Source organism: Gadus macrocephalus, chromosome 23 (assembly GCF_031168955.1).
Source record: "Gadus macrocephalus chromosome 23, ASM3116895v1".
NCBI lineage: Eukaryota > Metazoa > Chordata > Actinopteri > Gadiformes > Gadidae > Gadus > Gadus macrocephalus.
The window spans coordinates 14,784,220-14,798,245 of record NC_082404.1 but is presented as its reverse complement, the minus strand read 5'-3'; the positions used below and the strand labels follow the sequence as shown (position 1 = coordinate 14,798,245).

General features: G+C 52.5%; 1 protein-coding gene across 1 annotated transcript in view; it reads left to right on the top strand.

The window, feature by feature from the left end:
- sspo (SCO-spondin) overlaps positions 1–14,026 on the top strand; it is a 90,774-nt gene that overhangs the window by 51,666 nt on the left and 25,082 nt on the right. The window contains 22 exon segments of the mRNA XM_060045785.1: positions 353–511; positions 1,223–1,387; positions 1,749–1,940; positions 2,441–2,563; positions 3,086–3,215; positions 3,670–3,795; positions 4,083–4,174; positions 4,389–4,506; positions 4,643–4,698; positions 5,288–5,458; positions 6,307–6,562; positions 7,015–7,061; positions 7,355–7,525; positions 7,815–7,949; positions 8,463–8,599; positions 9,168–9,262; positions 10,099–10,148; positions 10,750–10,920; positions 11,662–11,832; positions 12,018–12,097; positions 12,763–12,932; positions 13,271–13,317. Of these exon segments, the coding sequence (XP_059901768.1) occupies positions 353–511; positions 1,223–1,387; positions 1,749–1,940; positions 2,441–2,563; positions 3,086–3,215; positions 3,670–3,795; positions 4,083–4,174; positions 4,389–4,506; positions 4,643–4,698; positions 5,288–5,458; positions 6,307–6,562; positions 7,015–7,061; positions 7,355–7,525; positions 7,815–7,949; positions 8,463–8,599; positions 9,168–9,262; positions 10,099–10,148; positions 10,750–10,920; positions 11,662–11,832; positions 12,018–12,097; positions 12,763–12,932; positions 13,271–13,317 (2,862 nt within the window).

The following is a 14,026-nucleotide window of genomic DNA, read 5'->3' as shown; positions in this document are numbered from 1 at the left end:
ATAGGGGCCCAGGATTTGGTGCTACGGCCCTGATCGTAGAGCTACTTTTGACGCCCCAAGGTTTAGAATTATAAAATTAAATAATGCAGTTAAAGTTATTAAAAAATAAACACACACATTCTCACTCACTCACTCACTAACTCATGCTCACGCACACGCACACACACACACACACACGCGCGCACACGCACGCACGCACGCACGCACGCACGCACGCACGCACGCACGCACGCACGCACGCACGCACGCACGCACGCACGCACGCACGCACGCACGCACACACGCACACACGCACACACACACACGCGCGTTAGATCCAAAGCGGTGATCTGAATCTGTTCTTCTTCTCCAGGCTCCACGGCCGCGCCGACCGTGAGCACCGTGCGCCCCCTGGTGCCCAGCCCCTGCTCTGCCAAGCAGTTCTCCTGCGCCAGCGGGGAGTGCGTTCATCTGGGCCGCCGGTGTGACCTCCACAGGGACTGTGCGGACGGCTCGGACGAGCTGCACTGCGGTAGGAGACGCAGCGGGTTCGAATGAAGCGTTGATGGTTCAGGAGACGCTCTGGCTCCTCACTGAGGACGAGAACTGAGACCCTAAATGTGCTGTTTGAATACATGTGGGTTGAGGCAATAATATGAACCATTTGCAATTTGACCCTAGCTCCAGTGGAAACACTTCATAAAACAATCCTGCTCCTCGCTATAGAGCTACATCCAGTCATGACGAGCACATGTTGTTGGAGCAAGCTTGCTAAAACAACATGAGCTCGTCATGACTGGATGTGTTCTAGGGCACATTTCAAGCTGCATTGATTGAGGATATATTACCTTTAAATGTTAGTCATGGTTAATACAGGTGTCCAAATAACGAATCACAGGAATTATGTTTCCATACAATGTTCTTACAAACTTTGGGTTTCAAATGCCATTGTAATAAACTGTCTTTCTACCTGACGTCGTGTTGTATTGCTGATGTCATGATTTCATGCTGATGACATGACGTCATGATGTCATGCTGATGTCATGATATCATGATGTAACGCTGATCATGATGTCATGATGTCATGCCGATGTCATGATGTCATGCCGATGTCATGATGTCATGCCGATGTCATGATGTCATGCTGATGCCATGATGTCATGATGTCATTATGAGGTGGTGTTGGGTCTCTGTCTGAGTGTGTGTCGTCCCCCCCCCCCCCCCCCCCCCCCCCCCCCCCCAGTGGACTGCATCACGTCGTCCTGGACGTCGTGGAGCCGCTGCAGCGTGTCCTGCGGGCTGGGCTCCCTGTTCCGCCAGCGGGACGTCCTGAGAGAGGCGCTCCCCGGGGGGGCCTGTGGGGGGGCCCAGTTTGACAGCCGGGCCTGCTTCCCCCGGGCCTGTCCAGGTCTGCACTGCACACACTCACACTAACACACACTCACTCACTCTACACACACCCATATATAGTGTACACACTCACTCACTCACTCACTCACTCACTCACTCACTCACTCACTCACTCACTCACTCACTCACTCCCTCACTCCCTCACTCACTCACTCACTCACTCACTCACTCACTCACTCACTCACTCACTCACTCACTCACTCACTCACTCACTCACTCACTCACTCACTCACTCCCTCCCTCCCTCCCTCCCTCCCTCCCTCCCTCACTCACTCACTCACTCACTCACTCACTCACTCACTCACTCACTCACTCACTCACTCACTCACTCACTCACTCACTCACTCACTCACTCACAGCGGACGGCCACTGGTCGGAGTGGACGGCGTGGTCGGCGTGTGACGCCACATGCGGGGGCGGAGTCCGGACCAGGAGGCGGTCCTGCTCGGCCCCGCCCCCTAAGAACGGGGGGCGGGACTGCGAGGGCATGACCCTGCAGACCCAGAGCTGCAACGCCACGCCCTGCGGAACCGGGACCGACACACAGTCAGGTGGGTCCGTCAGTCAGGTGGGTCCGTCAGTCCAGGCCCTACACCATGGAGGATACATCTGTCCGTCAGATGTTATGGTTATTTGATATTTTAGTTCCTGTGTTGACCATCACATTAACTTTATTCATCCAGGTGAGTCTCATTGAGATTCAGACCTCTTAAAGGTGCAGTGGGAAGGATTTAGTGCCATCTAGTGGTGAGGTTGCAGATTGCAGCCAACCAAACCACCAGACTGTCCAGTTTCATCCTTCTTAAAATCAAGGCAAATCGTTTTTGAGTGTACTTTCCTTGCAGTTTATTAGTCCCTTTTGGTGCCTGTGTGGAGTGGTTGTGTCACGTTGGAATGGTTTTATATTGGATCCAGGACACGAGATGAGGGAGAATCTGTGGCATTAGCCTGGTCTGTGTGCATGGCTCCAGCTAAGCTAAGTCCTTGCTTCGTTGTAAAGAATGACAATGTGTGCTGCTGTCACATGACTAACCCTGGCGGCTCTGCTCAGGCTGTGCCCACGGCATGATACTGGTGACAGAGGCCGACTGTCTGGCAGGGAGGGTGGAGGACTGCCCCCCCACCTGCTCTCACCTCAGCCAGACCTCCAACTGCACCGGCAGCTGTGTTCCAGGTGAGTCCACTGAAGTGCACCTCCCCAGGAACAGCTCCAGGTGAGACCCCCTGAGGTACACATCACCCCGAGAGGTTTCAGGTGAGGTGCGTCTCCCCTGGGGCTGTTCATGGCTGAGGACTGACAGGACTTCTATTTTAATGTTCTGTGAGATTGAAATGTGCTGTAGGTAAGATGGAAGAGCTTTTATTTGAGGGTCATCTGTTCAAATCCATCAGCTGTAAATGAGGGAAATACTATACTTTCGGAATTTCAGTTCAGGTGACTCCTGGCTAATTTCTGACCAATCAGGGGGTCTTTTCCTTGATTGGTTCAGGAATTCTATTTCTCAATGACGGAGAACCGCAGTGACGGAGACAGCCGAGAGATTTGTTTACTTTCCAAAGATTGCTCTCTTCTGCTTCTCTCACCTTACCTGCAGCACCTTTAGTCTGTTATCCTCAGGTGATGGTCATCATGGAGGAGAGTATCTAGACCTGTCTGGAAGCTGGTGTTCCTCACTCTGAGTCCACTGTGTCTCAGGCTGTCGGTGCCCAGAGGACCGGTACCTCCAGGGGGGTCGTTGTGTGAACGCCAGCCAGTGTGGCTGTGTCTGGGACGGGGACACCCTGCGGCCGGGACAGAACTTCTCCCAGGACCCCTGCACCACCTGGTGAGAGCTGCTGGAGGGATGGGTCATAGACATCTGAATCATTAGTGTAATCGTTAGGAGTTGAAAAAGTCATTATTAGTAGTAGCATTTATTTACTATCATATTGAAGCTTTACTTCATCGTAGGATTGTACCCCTTTTTTCCCTAAATTGGGACTTATTTCCGTAACAGTGATAAGGGGAAGGAGGAGGAGAGGGTAGAGGGAGGGATTTTTATAAAAACTTTACAGCTTTTGTTTCCATCACATTGCATTTCTTTATCTCGTGCGCAGAATTCCTAATCCCCAAACAGTTTAACTAACTTACCCTTTACGAATATCACAGGACATCTACCAGTACTGTAATACTGATACTACACATACTTACTCAGTAATACTTCCATGTGCAGAACTCGTTCTCGTCCTCCACTCTCTGTGTGAGTTTATTTGGTGAGTTTATTCCTTTCCCACCACTAGCGTGTGCAGAAACGGACAAGTCACCTGCGACAACTCCAGCTGTGTGGCGAGCTGTGATTGGTCGGGCTGGTCGTCGTGGTCACTGTGTGACGTGACGTGTGGTGCAGGAATACAACAGCGCTTCAGGTGAGGCAGAAACACCTGTGTAGTGATAAAAACCATGAGCCATTACTGACCACTGAAGTCACGGATACAGTTCATAGTAATACGTATAAACTAGTAAATCTATTATTTATACCAACCATTTCCTTCTGCAGGTTTTTTTAACAATGTTAGGTTATCATATAAAGAGACTATATGAATATCAAAACAACTGTATGCAGATAATATTAAAATTTGAGCTGTCACTGATTTTGGTTGAACGAGGATTCTTGCTCGGGCGTAGTGATCAGAGGACCCATGTGTCCCCCCAGGTCCCCAGGTCACCACGGGGGTCCCAGCGGGGCCCGGTCCTGCCAGGGGGATTCCACAGAGGCCCGCCAGTGCTTCAGACCCTGCCTCCCTGGTACGCCCCCCCCCCCCCCCCCCCAGGACCCCTTACTGCCCCTCCTCCGGACCCCCCTGCTGGCTCTCATCCAGAGCTCCGTCCCTCAGATGTCCCGGGTCCTCTGAGGACCGGGGTTCTTCAGTTGGCCTGCAGGGGTTCCAGGGCGTGTCCCGCCCTAGACAGGGTGGGTGTGTAGGAGATGCTGATGTCCTCCTGTCTCCTTGTTGCCTAGCGACGGCCGAGGGCCGGTGGAGCCGCTGGACGGCGTGGTCCGAGTGCAGCAGGACCTGCTTCCAGGACGTCGACCAGGTGGGCCTCCGCCGGCGCTTCCGCACCTGCCACCGCCAGGACCCCCCCGCCGGCCCGCCGCACGGCCCCGCCCTCGGCCACGCCCCCGCAGGCCAGCCGCACGGCCCCGCCTTAGGCCACGCCCCCGCGGACCTCCACCCGGCGATGCCGGGGTCGAACCACACGGACCCCCCCCCCGGCCTGCAGCGGGGAGGGAGAGGAGCAGGAGCCCTGTAACACTGTACAGTGTCCGGGTAGGAGCACACACACACACACACACACACACACACACACACACACACACACACACACACACACACACACACACACACTTCAATGTCTTTATTTGTGTCCGCATTTATAAAATACATTGCAAGGGCACAAATATTTTCAGTTGCTTTTGATGCCCTACATCCTCGAAACAACATGTTGCAGTACTTGAGTCAAACATGCACAGAATAGACAATAAGTACACATGAGCATATTCAATCAACGTTTGTTGCACACAGTCTGTTAACAGACAGAGAAAATCTATGGGTACAGAAAACACCTCCTCCTCCAAATAGCTCGGCTGCCTATAATGGAGGAGTGTGCAGACACACACACACACACACACACACACACACACACACACACACACACACACACACACACACACACACACACACGCACACACACGCACACAGTGTCTGTCTACTCCCAATATACACTCACAGACAGACAGACAGACAGAGAGCCTGACAGACGCAGTGACATGCTGCCCCACACTCACAGACTCTACACACAGGCATACCTTCCTTCATCTCCGTCTTCCCCCACCACCTCTCGTTGTTCTCCTGCCAGTGAGCGGGGGCTGGTCGCCGTGGTCCTCCTGGTCCCAGTGCTCGGCCGACTGTGACTCCGGTGTGCAGACCAGAGGCCGCCGCTGCAGTTCCCCTCCGCCCCAGCACGGGGGCAGCAGCTGCCCCGGCCCCCACATCCAGACCCGGGACTGCAACTCTGCGCCCTGCTCAGGTGTGCCCTCGTGGTGTGATCACGATACAGAGACGTGGTAGAAGAGGGTTCAGACAGCCGATTTATCTTTACAGCTGGTCCAGAGCAAACAAGCCTTGCATGTAAACCTGATTTATATATCAGTGTGGTTTCGGTTGGTCACTGAAGTCCCGTTAGTTAAGATCAGTTGCCATGGTGACGGGAAATCAGACATCTGATTGCGTGATTATGAAATAAACCACAACCCTCTCGATCAGGGGTCTCAAACTCAACTTACCTGGGGGCCGCTGGAGGTAGGGTCTGGGTCAGGCTGGGCCACAAAAAGTATTCCACAAAAAAAGTCTATAATTAGATCACGTTGGCTATGTTATCGCTGACAACTGGGGACATTTCATAGTGGTTGGTGGAACCGGGACATTTTAGCGTCCTTTGGCTTTTGTCTGGACTCAGGACATGCAACTCAAAATTGGGACTGTCCTGGCAAAACCGGGACATCTGGTCACCCTATCACAAGTGATAAAAAAGCGTGGCAAGCGACTCAGCAAAAATGTGCGTTTGACAACAATGCGCGGGCCGCACACAAAACTAAACTTTGATGTCAAGTAGGGGGCCACAAAATACCATCCCGCGGGCCTCAATTGGCCCCCGGGCTGCGAGTTTGAGACCCCTGCTCTAGATCTTTCGACCAATCACACACAATGTTTGTCTGCTGAGGTTTTACAACTTAGATCTGAGTTTATCTCCAGAGCAAGAAGAGAATCCTTTTGGCAGGAATGTGTTCGGCCGTCCCCCCTACAGTCTGTGTTTGTCCTGACGACCAACCAGGAAGCTCGCTGACCTTTAGATGCCTCCCCCCCCGCCCCTTGCAGGCATGTGTCCGGAGGGCATGGTCTTCCTGTCGGAGGCGGACTGCGAGGCGCGGGGCGGGGCGTGTCCCCGGGCGTGTCTGGACATGACCCCGGCGGAGGTGCAGTGCGCCACCAGCTGCTACGCGGGCTGCCACTGCGCCGCCGGCCTCTTCCTGCTCAACGGGAGCTGCGTGGCCCAGGCCCGCTGCCCCTGCTACCACCAGGGGGCGCTGCACCCCCCCGGGGCCTCGCTGCCCGCCGACGCCTGCAATAACTGGTGGGTGGCTGGGTGTGTGGGGGTCGGTGTGTGTGTGTCTTTGTTGGTGTGTGTGTGTGTGTGTGTGTGTGTGTGTGTCTTTGTTGGTGGGTGTCTTTGTTGGTGGGTGTGTGTGTGTGTTTGTGTTTCAGTGTGTGTGTGTGTGTGTGTGCGCTCTTGAGCAATAGGCCTGGTTTTTTGTTGCATTCTGAAACACACTTTTAGGTTAGCCCTGGATTAAAGCATGTTGATTCACATTTAGAAATCCACCTGTACCATATCATGTGTTGAGGTATTTGCTGATATTGTCTCCTTTTCAAGCATTGGCTCGCGAAACTCAAGACATAAATTACATTTCACTTAACTTTTACAAATGTACCCTGAAAGAAGTTCAACTTCATAAAAAATTAGATTTGTGATATGTGTTTTAAACCAATTAATTAATGGACTCCTGCTCTCTGTTCCTCATACAGCACCTGCCTGGACGGAGAGATGCATTGTGGGGCAGAACCATGTCCTGGTGAGAGAGTTTACTATTAGTATTGTGTGCATTGAATGACTTAACCTTGTATTCACCCTCATCATCATCTGCATATAAGTCTTTGTTAACATGTGAATTGTGTTTGTGTGTGTGTGTGTGTGTGTGTGTGTGTGTGTGTGTGTGTGTGTGTGTGTGTGTGTGTGTGTGTGTGTGTGTGTGTGTGTGTGTGTGTGTGTGTGTGTGTGTGTGTGTGTGTGTGTGTGTGTGTGTGCGCGCGTGTGTTTAACTGTGTGTGTGTGTGTTTGTAACTGTGTTTGTGTGTGTGATGTCAGTGGACTGCGGCTGGAGCGCGTGGACCCAGTGGAGCGCGTGCAGCCGTACGTGCGACGTGGGCGTGAGGAGGCGGTTCCGCTCGGGAACCAACCCCCCCGCCCTGCTGGGGGGCCGGCCCTGCAAGGGGGACCGGGTGGGCATGGACACCTGCAGCGTCGAGCCCTGCTTCAGTGAGTGGTCCCCTGAACCCCCCCAGGGCCCTGTCAGTCCTGCCTTCACCTTATTAAGGTCAAGACTGACGATACTCTTGTGAGGGTCACTCTTGTGACTATACTGCTTCTGGGGTTAAATAGCCACATTTGATCTAGTATTATCGAGTGTTAATTATTTGTTTTTATATAATGGTACATTTTCATTGGAGCTGGACATTCAATGCACATGCAAACAGGATTCTTAACCCGTGCTCTGCGGTCCAAAAGAAGAGAGCCCACTAAGCTCTGTTCCTATTTCCTCCCCCAGGTGTGATGGAGCCGTGGGGGGCGTGGTCAGCGTGCTCCGTCACCTGCGGCGGGGGCTACCGGAGCAGAACCCGCGGACCAATCAGGACCCACGGCACCGCGCAGGGCTTCAGCGCCTGCAGCCTGCAGCCCTGTGGTACGTAGGGCTAGCTCAGGGGCTTAGCCCTGTGCTACGTGGGGCTAGCTCAGGGGCTTAGCCCTGTGCTACGTAGGGCTTAGCCCTGTACTACGTAGGGCTAGCTCAGGGGCTTAGCCCTGTGCTACGTAGAGCTAGCTCAGGGGCTTAGCCCTGTGGTACGTAGAGCTAGCTCAGGGGCTTAGCCCTGTGGTACGTAGAGCTAGCTCAGGGGCTTAGCATCTGAACCGATCGCACCGTTGTTTGGTGATGCGTCAATGTTTTGCACATCATGATAAACACGTATTACCAATCTTTCATTCATGTGATCTGTCAGGTAATAAGCGGTAAACGCTTACCGTTCCATACTTCCTTTCCATACTCAGACACGCTATCACCACTCGGCCACAGTATCAGTCATGAGTTCAATCTCATCGTATCAAACCCTTTATGTCATGACTGTCCGAGCTCCCCGGCTACATGGTCAGCGTGTTGTGACTGAACCCTTGTTTCCGTGGCGCCTGCGGTTGCCAGGTGGCGGTCGGGTGTGTCCCCCGGGCCAGGGGTGGCAGCAGTGTGTCAGGGGAGAGGTGTCGTGTGAGGACGTCACCATGGCGCTCAGCAGGAACTGCACCCCCGGCTGCCAGTGTCCAGACGGGACGGTCCTGCAGGTGAGGAACACACACGCGCGCGCGCGCGCACACGCACACGCGCACACACACACACACACACACACACACACACACTCTAATGGACTTTATCATCATACTTTCTTCAGCTGCTGCAATATTGATTACGGGGAGGCATGTGGCTCAGGAGGTAGAGCGGGTCGGCTGGTAACCCGAAGGTTGCTAGTTCGATCCCCGGCTCCTCCTAGCTGAGTGTCGAGGTGTCCCTGAGCGAGGCACCTCACCCTAACTGCTACTGACGAGCTGGCTGTTGTCTTGCATGGCTGACACAGCCGTTGGTGTGTAAATGCGTACATGAATGGGTGAATTATGTAGGCGATATTGTGACGTGGCCCCTAGTTAGAAAAGCGCTGTATAAATGCAGCCCGCTTACCATTACGTGCTCTGATTGGTCAGCGTCACATTGTCCCTGTCTACCCCTCACCGGTTAACACATCGTCCCCGGGACCACTGTGTTACCACATCCAATCACAGCCCGGTGGGGCGGTCGTCCGGGTCCCATTGCCCCCCATGTTGCCCCTCCTCACTGTGTTGATGGGCTCCCCCACAGGACGGTGTGTGCGTGACGAGGGCGGATTGTCGCTGTGACGTGGACGGGGAGCAGCACCTCCCAGGAGACGCCGTCACCAGAGGCTGCAACAACTGGTGGGGTTGGATCTCTTCTGATTGGACCTTCAGCCTGTTGTCCTCTTCTGATTGGCCCTTCAGCCTGTTGATCTCTTCTGATTGGACCTTCAGCCTGTTGATCTCTTCTGATTGGACCTTCAGCCTGTTGATCTCTTCTGATTGGACCTTCAGCCTGTTGATCTCTTCTGATTGGACCTTCAGCCTGTTGTTCTCTTCTGATTGGACCTTCAGCCTGTTGATCTCTTCTGATTGGACCTTCAGCCTGTTGTCCTCTTCTGATTGGACCTTCAGCCTGTTGTTCTCTTCTGATTGGACCTTCAGCCTGTTGTCCTCTTCTGGTTGGACCTTCAGCCTGTTGTTTTCTTCTGATTGGTCCTTCAGCCTGTTGTTCTCTTCTGATTGGACCTTCAGCCTGTTGTTCTCTTCTGATTGGCCCTTCACCCTGTTGTTCTCTTCTGATTGGACCTTCAGCCTGTTGTTCTCTTCTGATTGGACCTTCACCCTGTTCTTCACAATCCAAAGTGTAGTCACACATTTTAAAACCTATCCAGAGGAAGTCACATGGCATTTTGCGTTTGCATAGAATCCGTAAAAAACCCAAACAAGCTTTCATTTCCATGAGTTACAGATGAGTTCTACGATTTGTAGATCAATGTAATGGACAAATTCTTTAAAATATGTAGCATGTGTCCTAGCTACGTAATACAACCGTGTACCCAGAGTAATCGCAAATACCTTTTAAGCTGCAAATACGTGAAAATGCTAAAATTAGGTTGAATAATTAAGTTATTCAACCTACTTCTGGGAAGCTCATTGTTGATTTGTGGAAAAGTTAACCTCTCCCTCTCTCTCAGCACGTGCGAAGCAGGGAGGCTGACCAACTGCACCCAGCTCAGCTGTGACGGTACGTGGAGGAGAGTCTAACTGATCTGCACCTCCAGACTCAATCCCTGTATCATCATATTCAGCTAACATTGGACCTCATGCACTCATCACACTTTTTATGTGTGTTTTATCATGTGTTCATGTTTGAAGGGCTTTTAGGCCTTTTTAATTCTGTCCCTCATTCTGTCATTCACTACCTTCCCACACCAATCATTCATCACACAAACATACACACAAACACACACACACACACACACTCACTCACTCACTCACTCACTCACTCACTCACTCACTCACTCACTCACTCACTCACTCACTCACTCTATCCCCATCTTTCCACTGTTATCGCTTCACATAACATCTCTCTGTATCTGTCGGTCTCTCTATCTCTCTCTCTCCCCCCCCTCTCTCTCTCTCTCTCTCTCTCTCTCTCTCTCTCTCTCTCTCTCTCTCTCTCTCTCTCTCTCTCTCTCTCTCTCTCTCTCTCTCTCTCTTCTCTCTCTCTCTCTCTCTTCTGTCTCTCTCTTTCTCTCTCTCTCTCTCTCTCTCTCTCTCTCTCTCTCTCTCTCTCTCTCTCTCTCTCTCTCCTCTCTCTCCCCCCCCCCTCTCTCCCTCCCCAGTGGACGGCCAGTGGTCGCTGTGGACCCCCTGGGGTCAGTGTTCGGTGTCGTGCGGGGCAGGGCTCCAGTCCCGGTATCGCTTCTGCTCCGCCCCCCGGCGGTCAGGCAGCGGACTGCCCTGCCTGGGAGACCACCGCAAGGACCAGGCCTGCGTGGGCCCCCCCTGCGACCGTAAGTCTGGTGGTACGACCCGTAGCGGGGAAGAATCCTGCGCAGCCTCGCATCACGAATGCTCACTGCACAGCAACAACACCCAACAGGGCTGCAGGTTATTGGACAAAAATCGTGTTGTGATTTTTTTTAAAATAAAATCTCAAATCTCCCAATGATAAAGAGATTTTCCCTTTGGAACCCATCTCGTACAGCCCTGACACTCAACACTCAGGCTGGGTGGGTTGCACCAACATAGATTCAATTAATCCTGGTTTAGGGTTAATCTAGGGTTAGTAAATCTAGGTTTAAACTGGTTTATAATTAATCAGAGATGCGTTGCACATCTTAGTTTTAACTCTGGATTAGTTAACCTAGTTTAAACAAGGATTACAATTTGATTAGTTTGTGTTCAGTGTCTGCCATGATGGATTCCGGCGATATGTGAACAAATTACACAATATAATCCACAATTTTATATTGTGGTCTTTCTTTTTTTCTATCCTACATCGTGAAAAACAACGGTTCATAAGAGAGGGCTTGTGAATATATTTACGAGCTCACTTTTTGAATAAAGTTAACCGTTATTATACCTTAACTGTTACAGTTGACACCTGAACACTTGCGCTGGCCCTGAAGAGGTCCTGACCTTGAGAAACATGTTCCACAGCCCAACAGCGTCTCCTGTAACATGAGGAAGCACAACGCATGCTTGAGCGTTTTCCAGTCCACCTCCTCAGTCAGTGTGTTGGTTTGCTCCAGGTGATGGCGGCTGGGGCCAGTGGAACAACTGGACGGACTGCACCAAGTCCTGCGGCGGGGGTGTCCAGAGCCGGAGGAGAGAGTGTGACAGTCCCGCTCCGGAGGGGGAGGGGGACTACTGCGAGGGCCTGGGCACGGAAGTCACGGCCTGTAGCACCCTCCACTGCCCAGGTGGGTAGCGGGTCAGACCTACTGAACACACACCTGTTCACTGACATCCCTGTGTGTCCCAATCCCAGCACTCTAAATGTGTGTTCCTGTGTGTGTGTGTGTGTGTGTGTGTGTGTGTGTGTGTGTGTGTGTGTGTGTGTGTGTGTGTGTGTGTGTGTGTGTGTGTGTGTGTGTGTGTGTGTCAGTGGCCCCGTGCTCCACCATCCCAGGTACGGTGTTCAGCAGCTGTGGCCCCTCCTGTCCTCGAACCTGTGATGACGTGACCGTGAGTACCGCCGCTACAACCGTCTCTACCTCCTCCTCCCCTCCACCCCCACTGGAGGAAACACGGGCGGGATGTGAGCCGGGGGACTCCTAGTAGCATCGCTCCCTCAGTAGCATGAGGAGGGGATTCAGGACGCCAGTGCAGACCGCCAAGAGCCTGTTGCTGTTCCTTAGGCACGTCTGTAAGGCTAAGAGGATTAGCTCTCAGAATGCAACGGTTTATGCTAACACCACCTCCCCATACGGGCCCATTAGCTCAGTCACTGGTGGGCTGCTAAAGCAAAACACCGGGGCTTCTGATCCCAAACACTGACGCGGCTACCACACACGAGGCTGGGGATGCCCTCGTTAGCAACTCACTGATGGGTGAGATGAGGAGGATGTGTACGAGGAGGATGAGGCGGAGGATGATGAACAGGATGGGGAAGATGATGAGGGTGATGATGATGATGAGGAGGAGGAGGAGGAGGAGGAGGAGGAGGATGAACAGGATGAAGAGGAGGAGGAGGAGGAGTATGATGAACAGGATGAGGATGAGGAGGAGGAGTAGGAGGAGGAAGAGGTGGAGGAGGAGCAGGATGATGATGAACAGGATGAGGATGATGATGAGGAGGAGAAGGACGATGATGAAGACTGAGCCTGCCCCCCCCTCCCCCCACCACGCAGCACTGTGATTGGAGCTGCGAGGCGGGCTGCTACTGCACGGAGAGGAAGGTCCTGTCGTCCAACGGGACTGTGTGCGTGGGCCGCGAGGCCTGTCCCTGCCTGGACCTGAGCACGGGGCAGCGCCTGGAGGCGGGGGCCACCAGCCTGGCCCCCGACGGCTGCAACAACTGGTCAGTCCCACAGACCCCCCACCCCACACACACACACACACATATGCGTGACTGTGTGTAGTGTAACATTATTTAAACAGGGACGGTGTACAAAAAAAAAACATAACCTGGTTTAGAGCAGGGAGAGATGCATTGTAACAGTTTTTAGCAAATTGCTATTTTCCACTTGTAGTCCCTGGGCAGGTGTGTGTCTGTGTGTGTCTGTGCGTGTCTGTGTGTGTCTGTGTGTGTCTGTGTGTGTCTGTGTGTGTCTGTGTGATCGTGCTCCGAGTGCGGAGGACACAGGGGGAGGGGAGTGATTTGAAAACAACTGTACGTTTTTGACTCCTGTATTTCAGTACCTGTGAAGGAGGAAGGCTGAACTGCACCAGTGAGCCCTGTCCAGGTAAGCCCGCCCCCTGACCCCCCACGGGGACGCCTCGCTGCACTACAGACACGTGGTCCCAGCACCCCATGGGTTAGGGTTCACTCTCTGGGTCGACTTCACACTCAAGTCAAGTCACTTTTATTTATATAGCACATTTAAAAACAACAGGAGTTGACCCAAAGCGCTTTACATTAAAGGGGACATATTATACCACCAGGTGTGAGTATGATTAGCCTTACAAGCTGTTTCGAAAATCTGCCCCATATGACATCACTAGTGGGCGTGTCCACCTAGATCTGTGCTGGGTAGATGAGCAACGTTTACTTCAGTCCACTGGGTAGGTTGGTAGAATGATCTATCCAGCACACATCTAGGTGGACACACCCACTAGTGATGTCATATGGGGCAGATTTTCAAAACGGCTTGGAAGGCTAATCACAGTCACACCTGGTGGAATAATATGTCCCCTTTAACAGAAGTCAAGGTTGGGCAGGACAGTTGTTGAAAGGGGCCCAGGGATACACAGGTCTTGGCTAAAAAAGAAATGCATGAAATAAGTAGAAAATAAGTAGAAAGGAAGCAATAAAAATAGTAAGAACAAGGTTAAGGGTGTTAAGGGTTGTTAAAAGCAAGAGTGAAAAGGTATGTCTTTAAATTAGACTTAAAACTGGCAAGGGTGGTAGAGGACTTGATGTGGGGTGGAAGGGGATTGCATAGGTATGGGCCA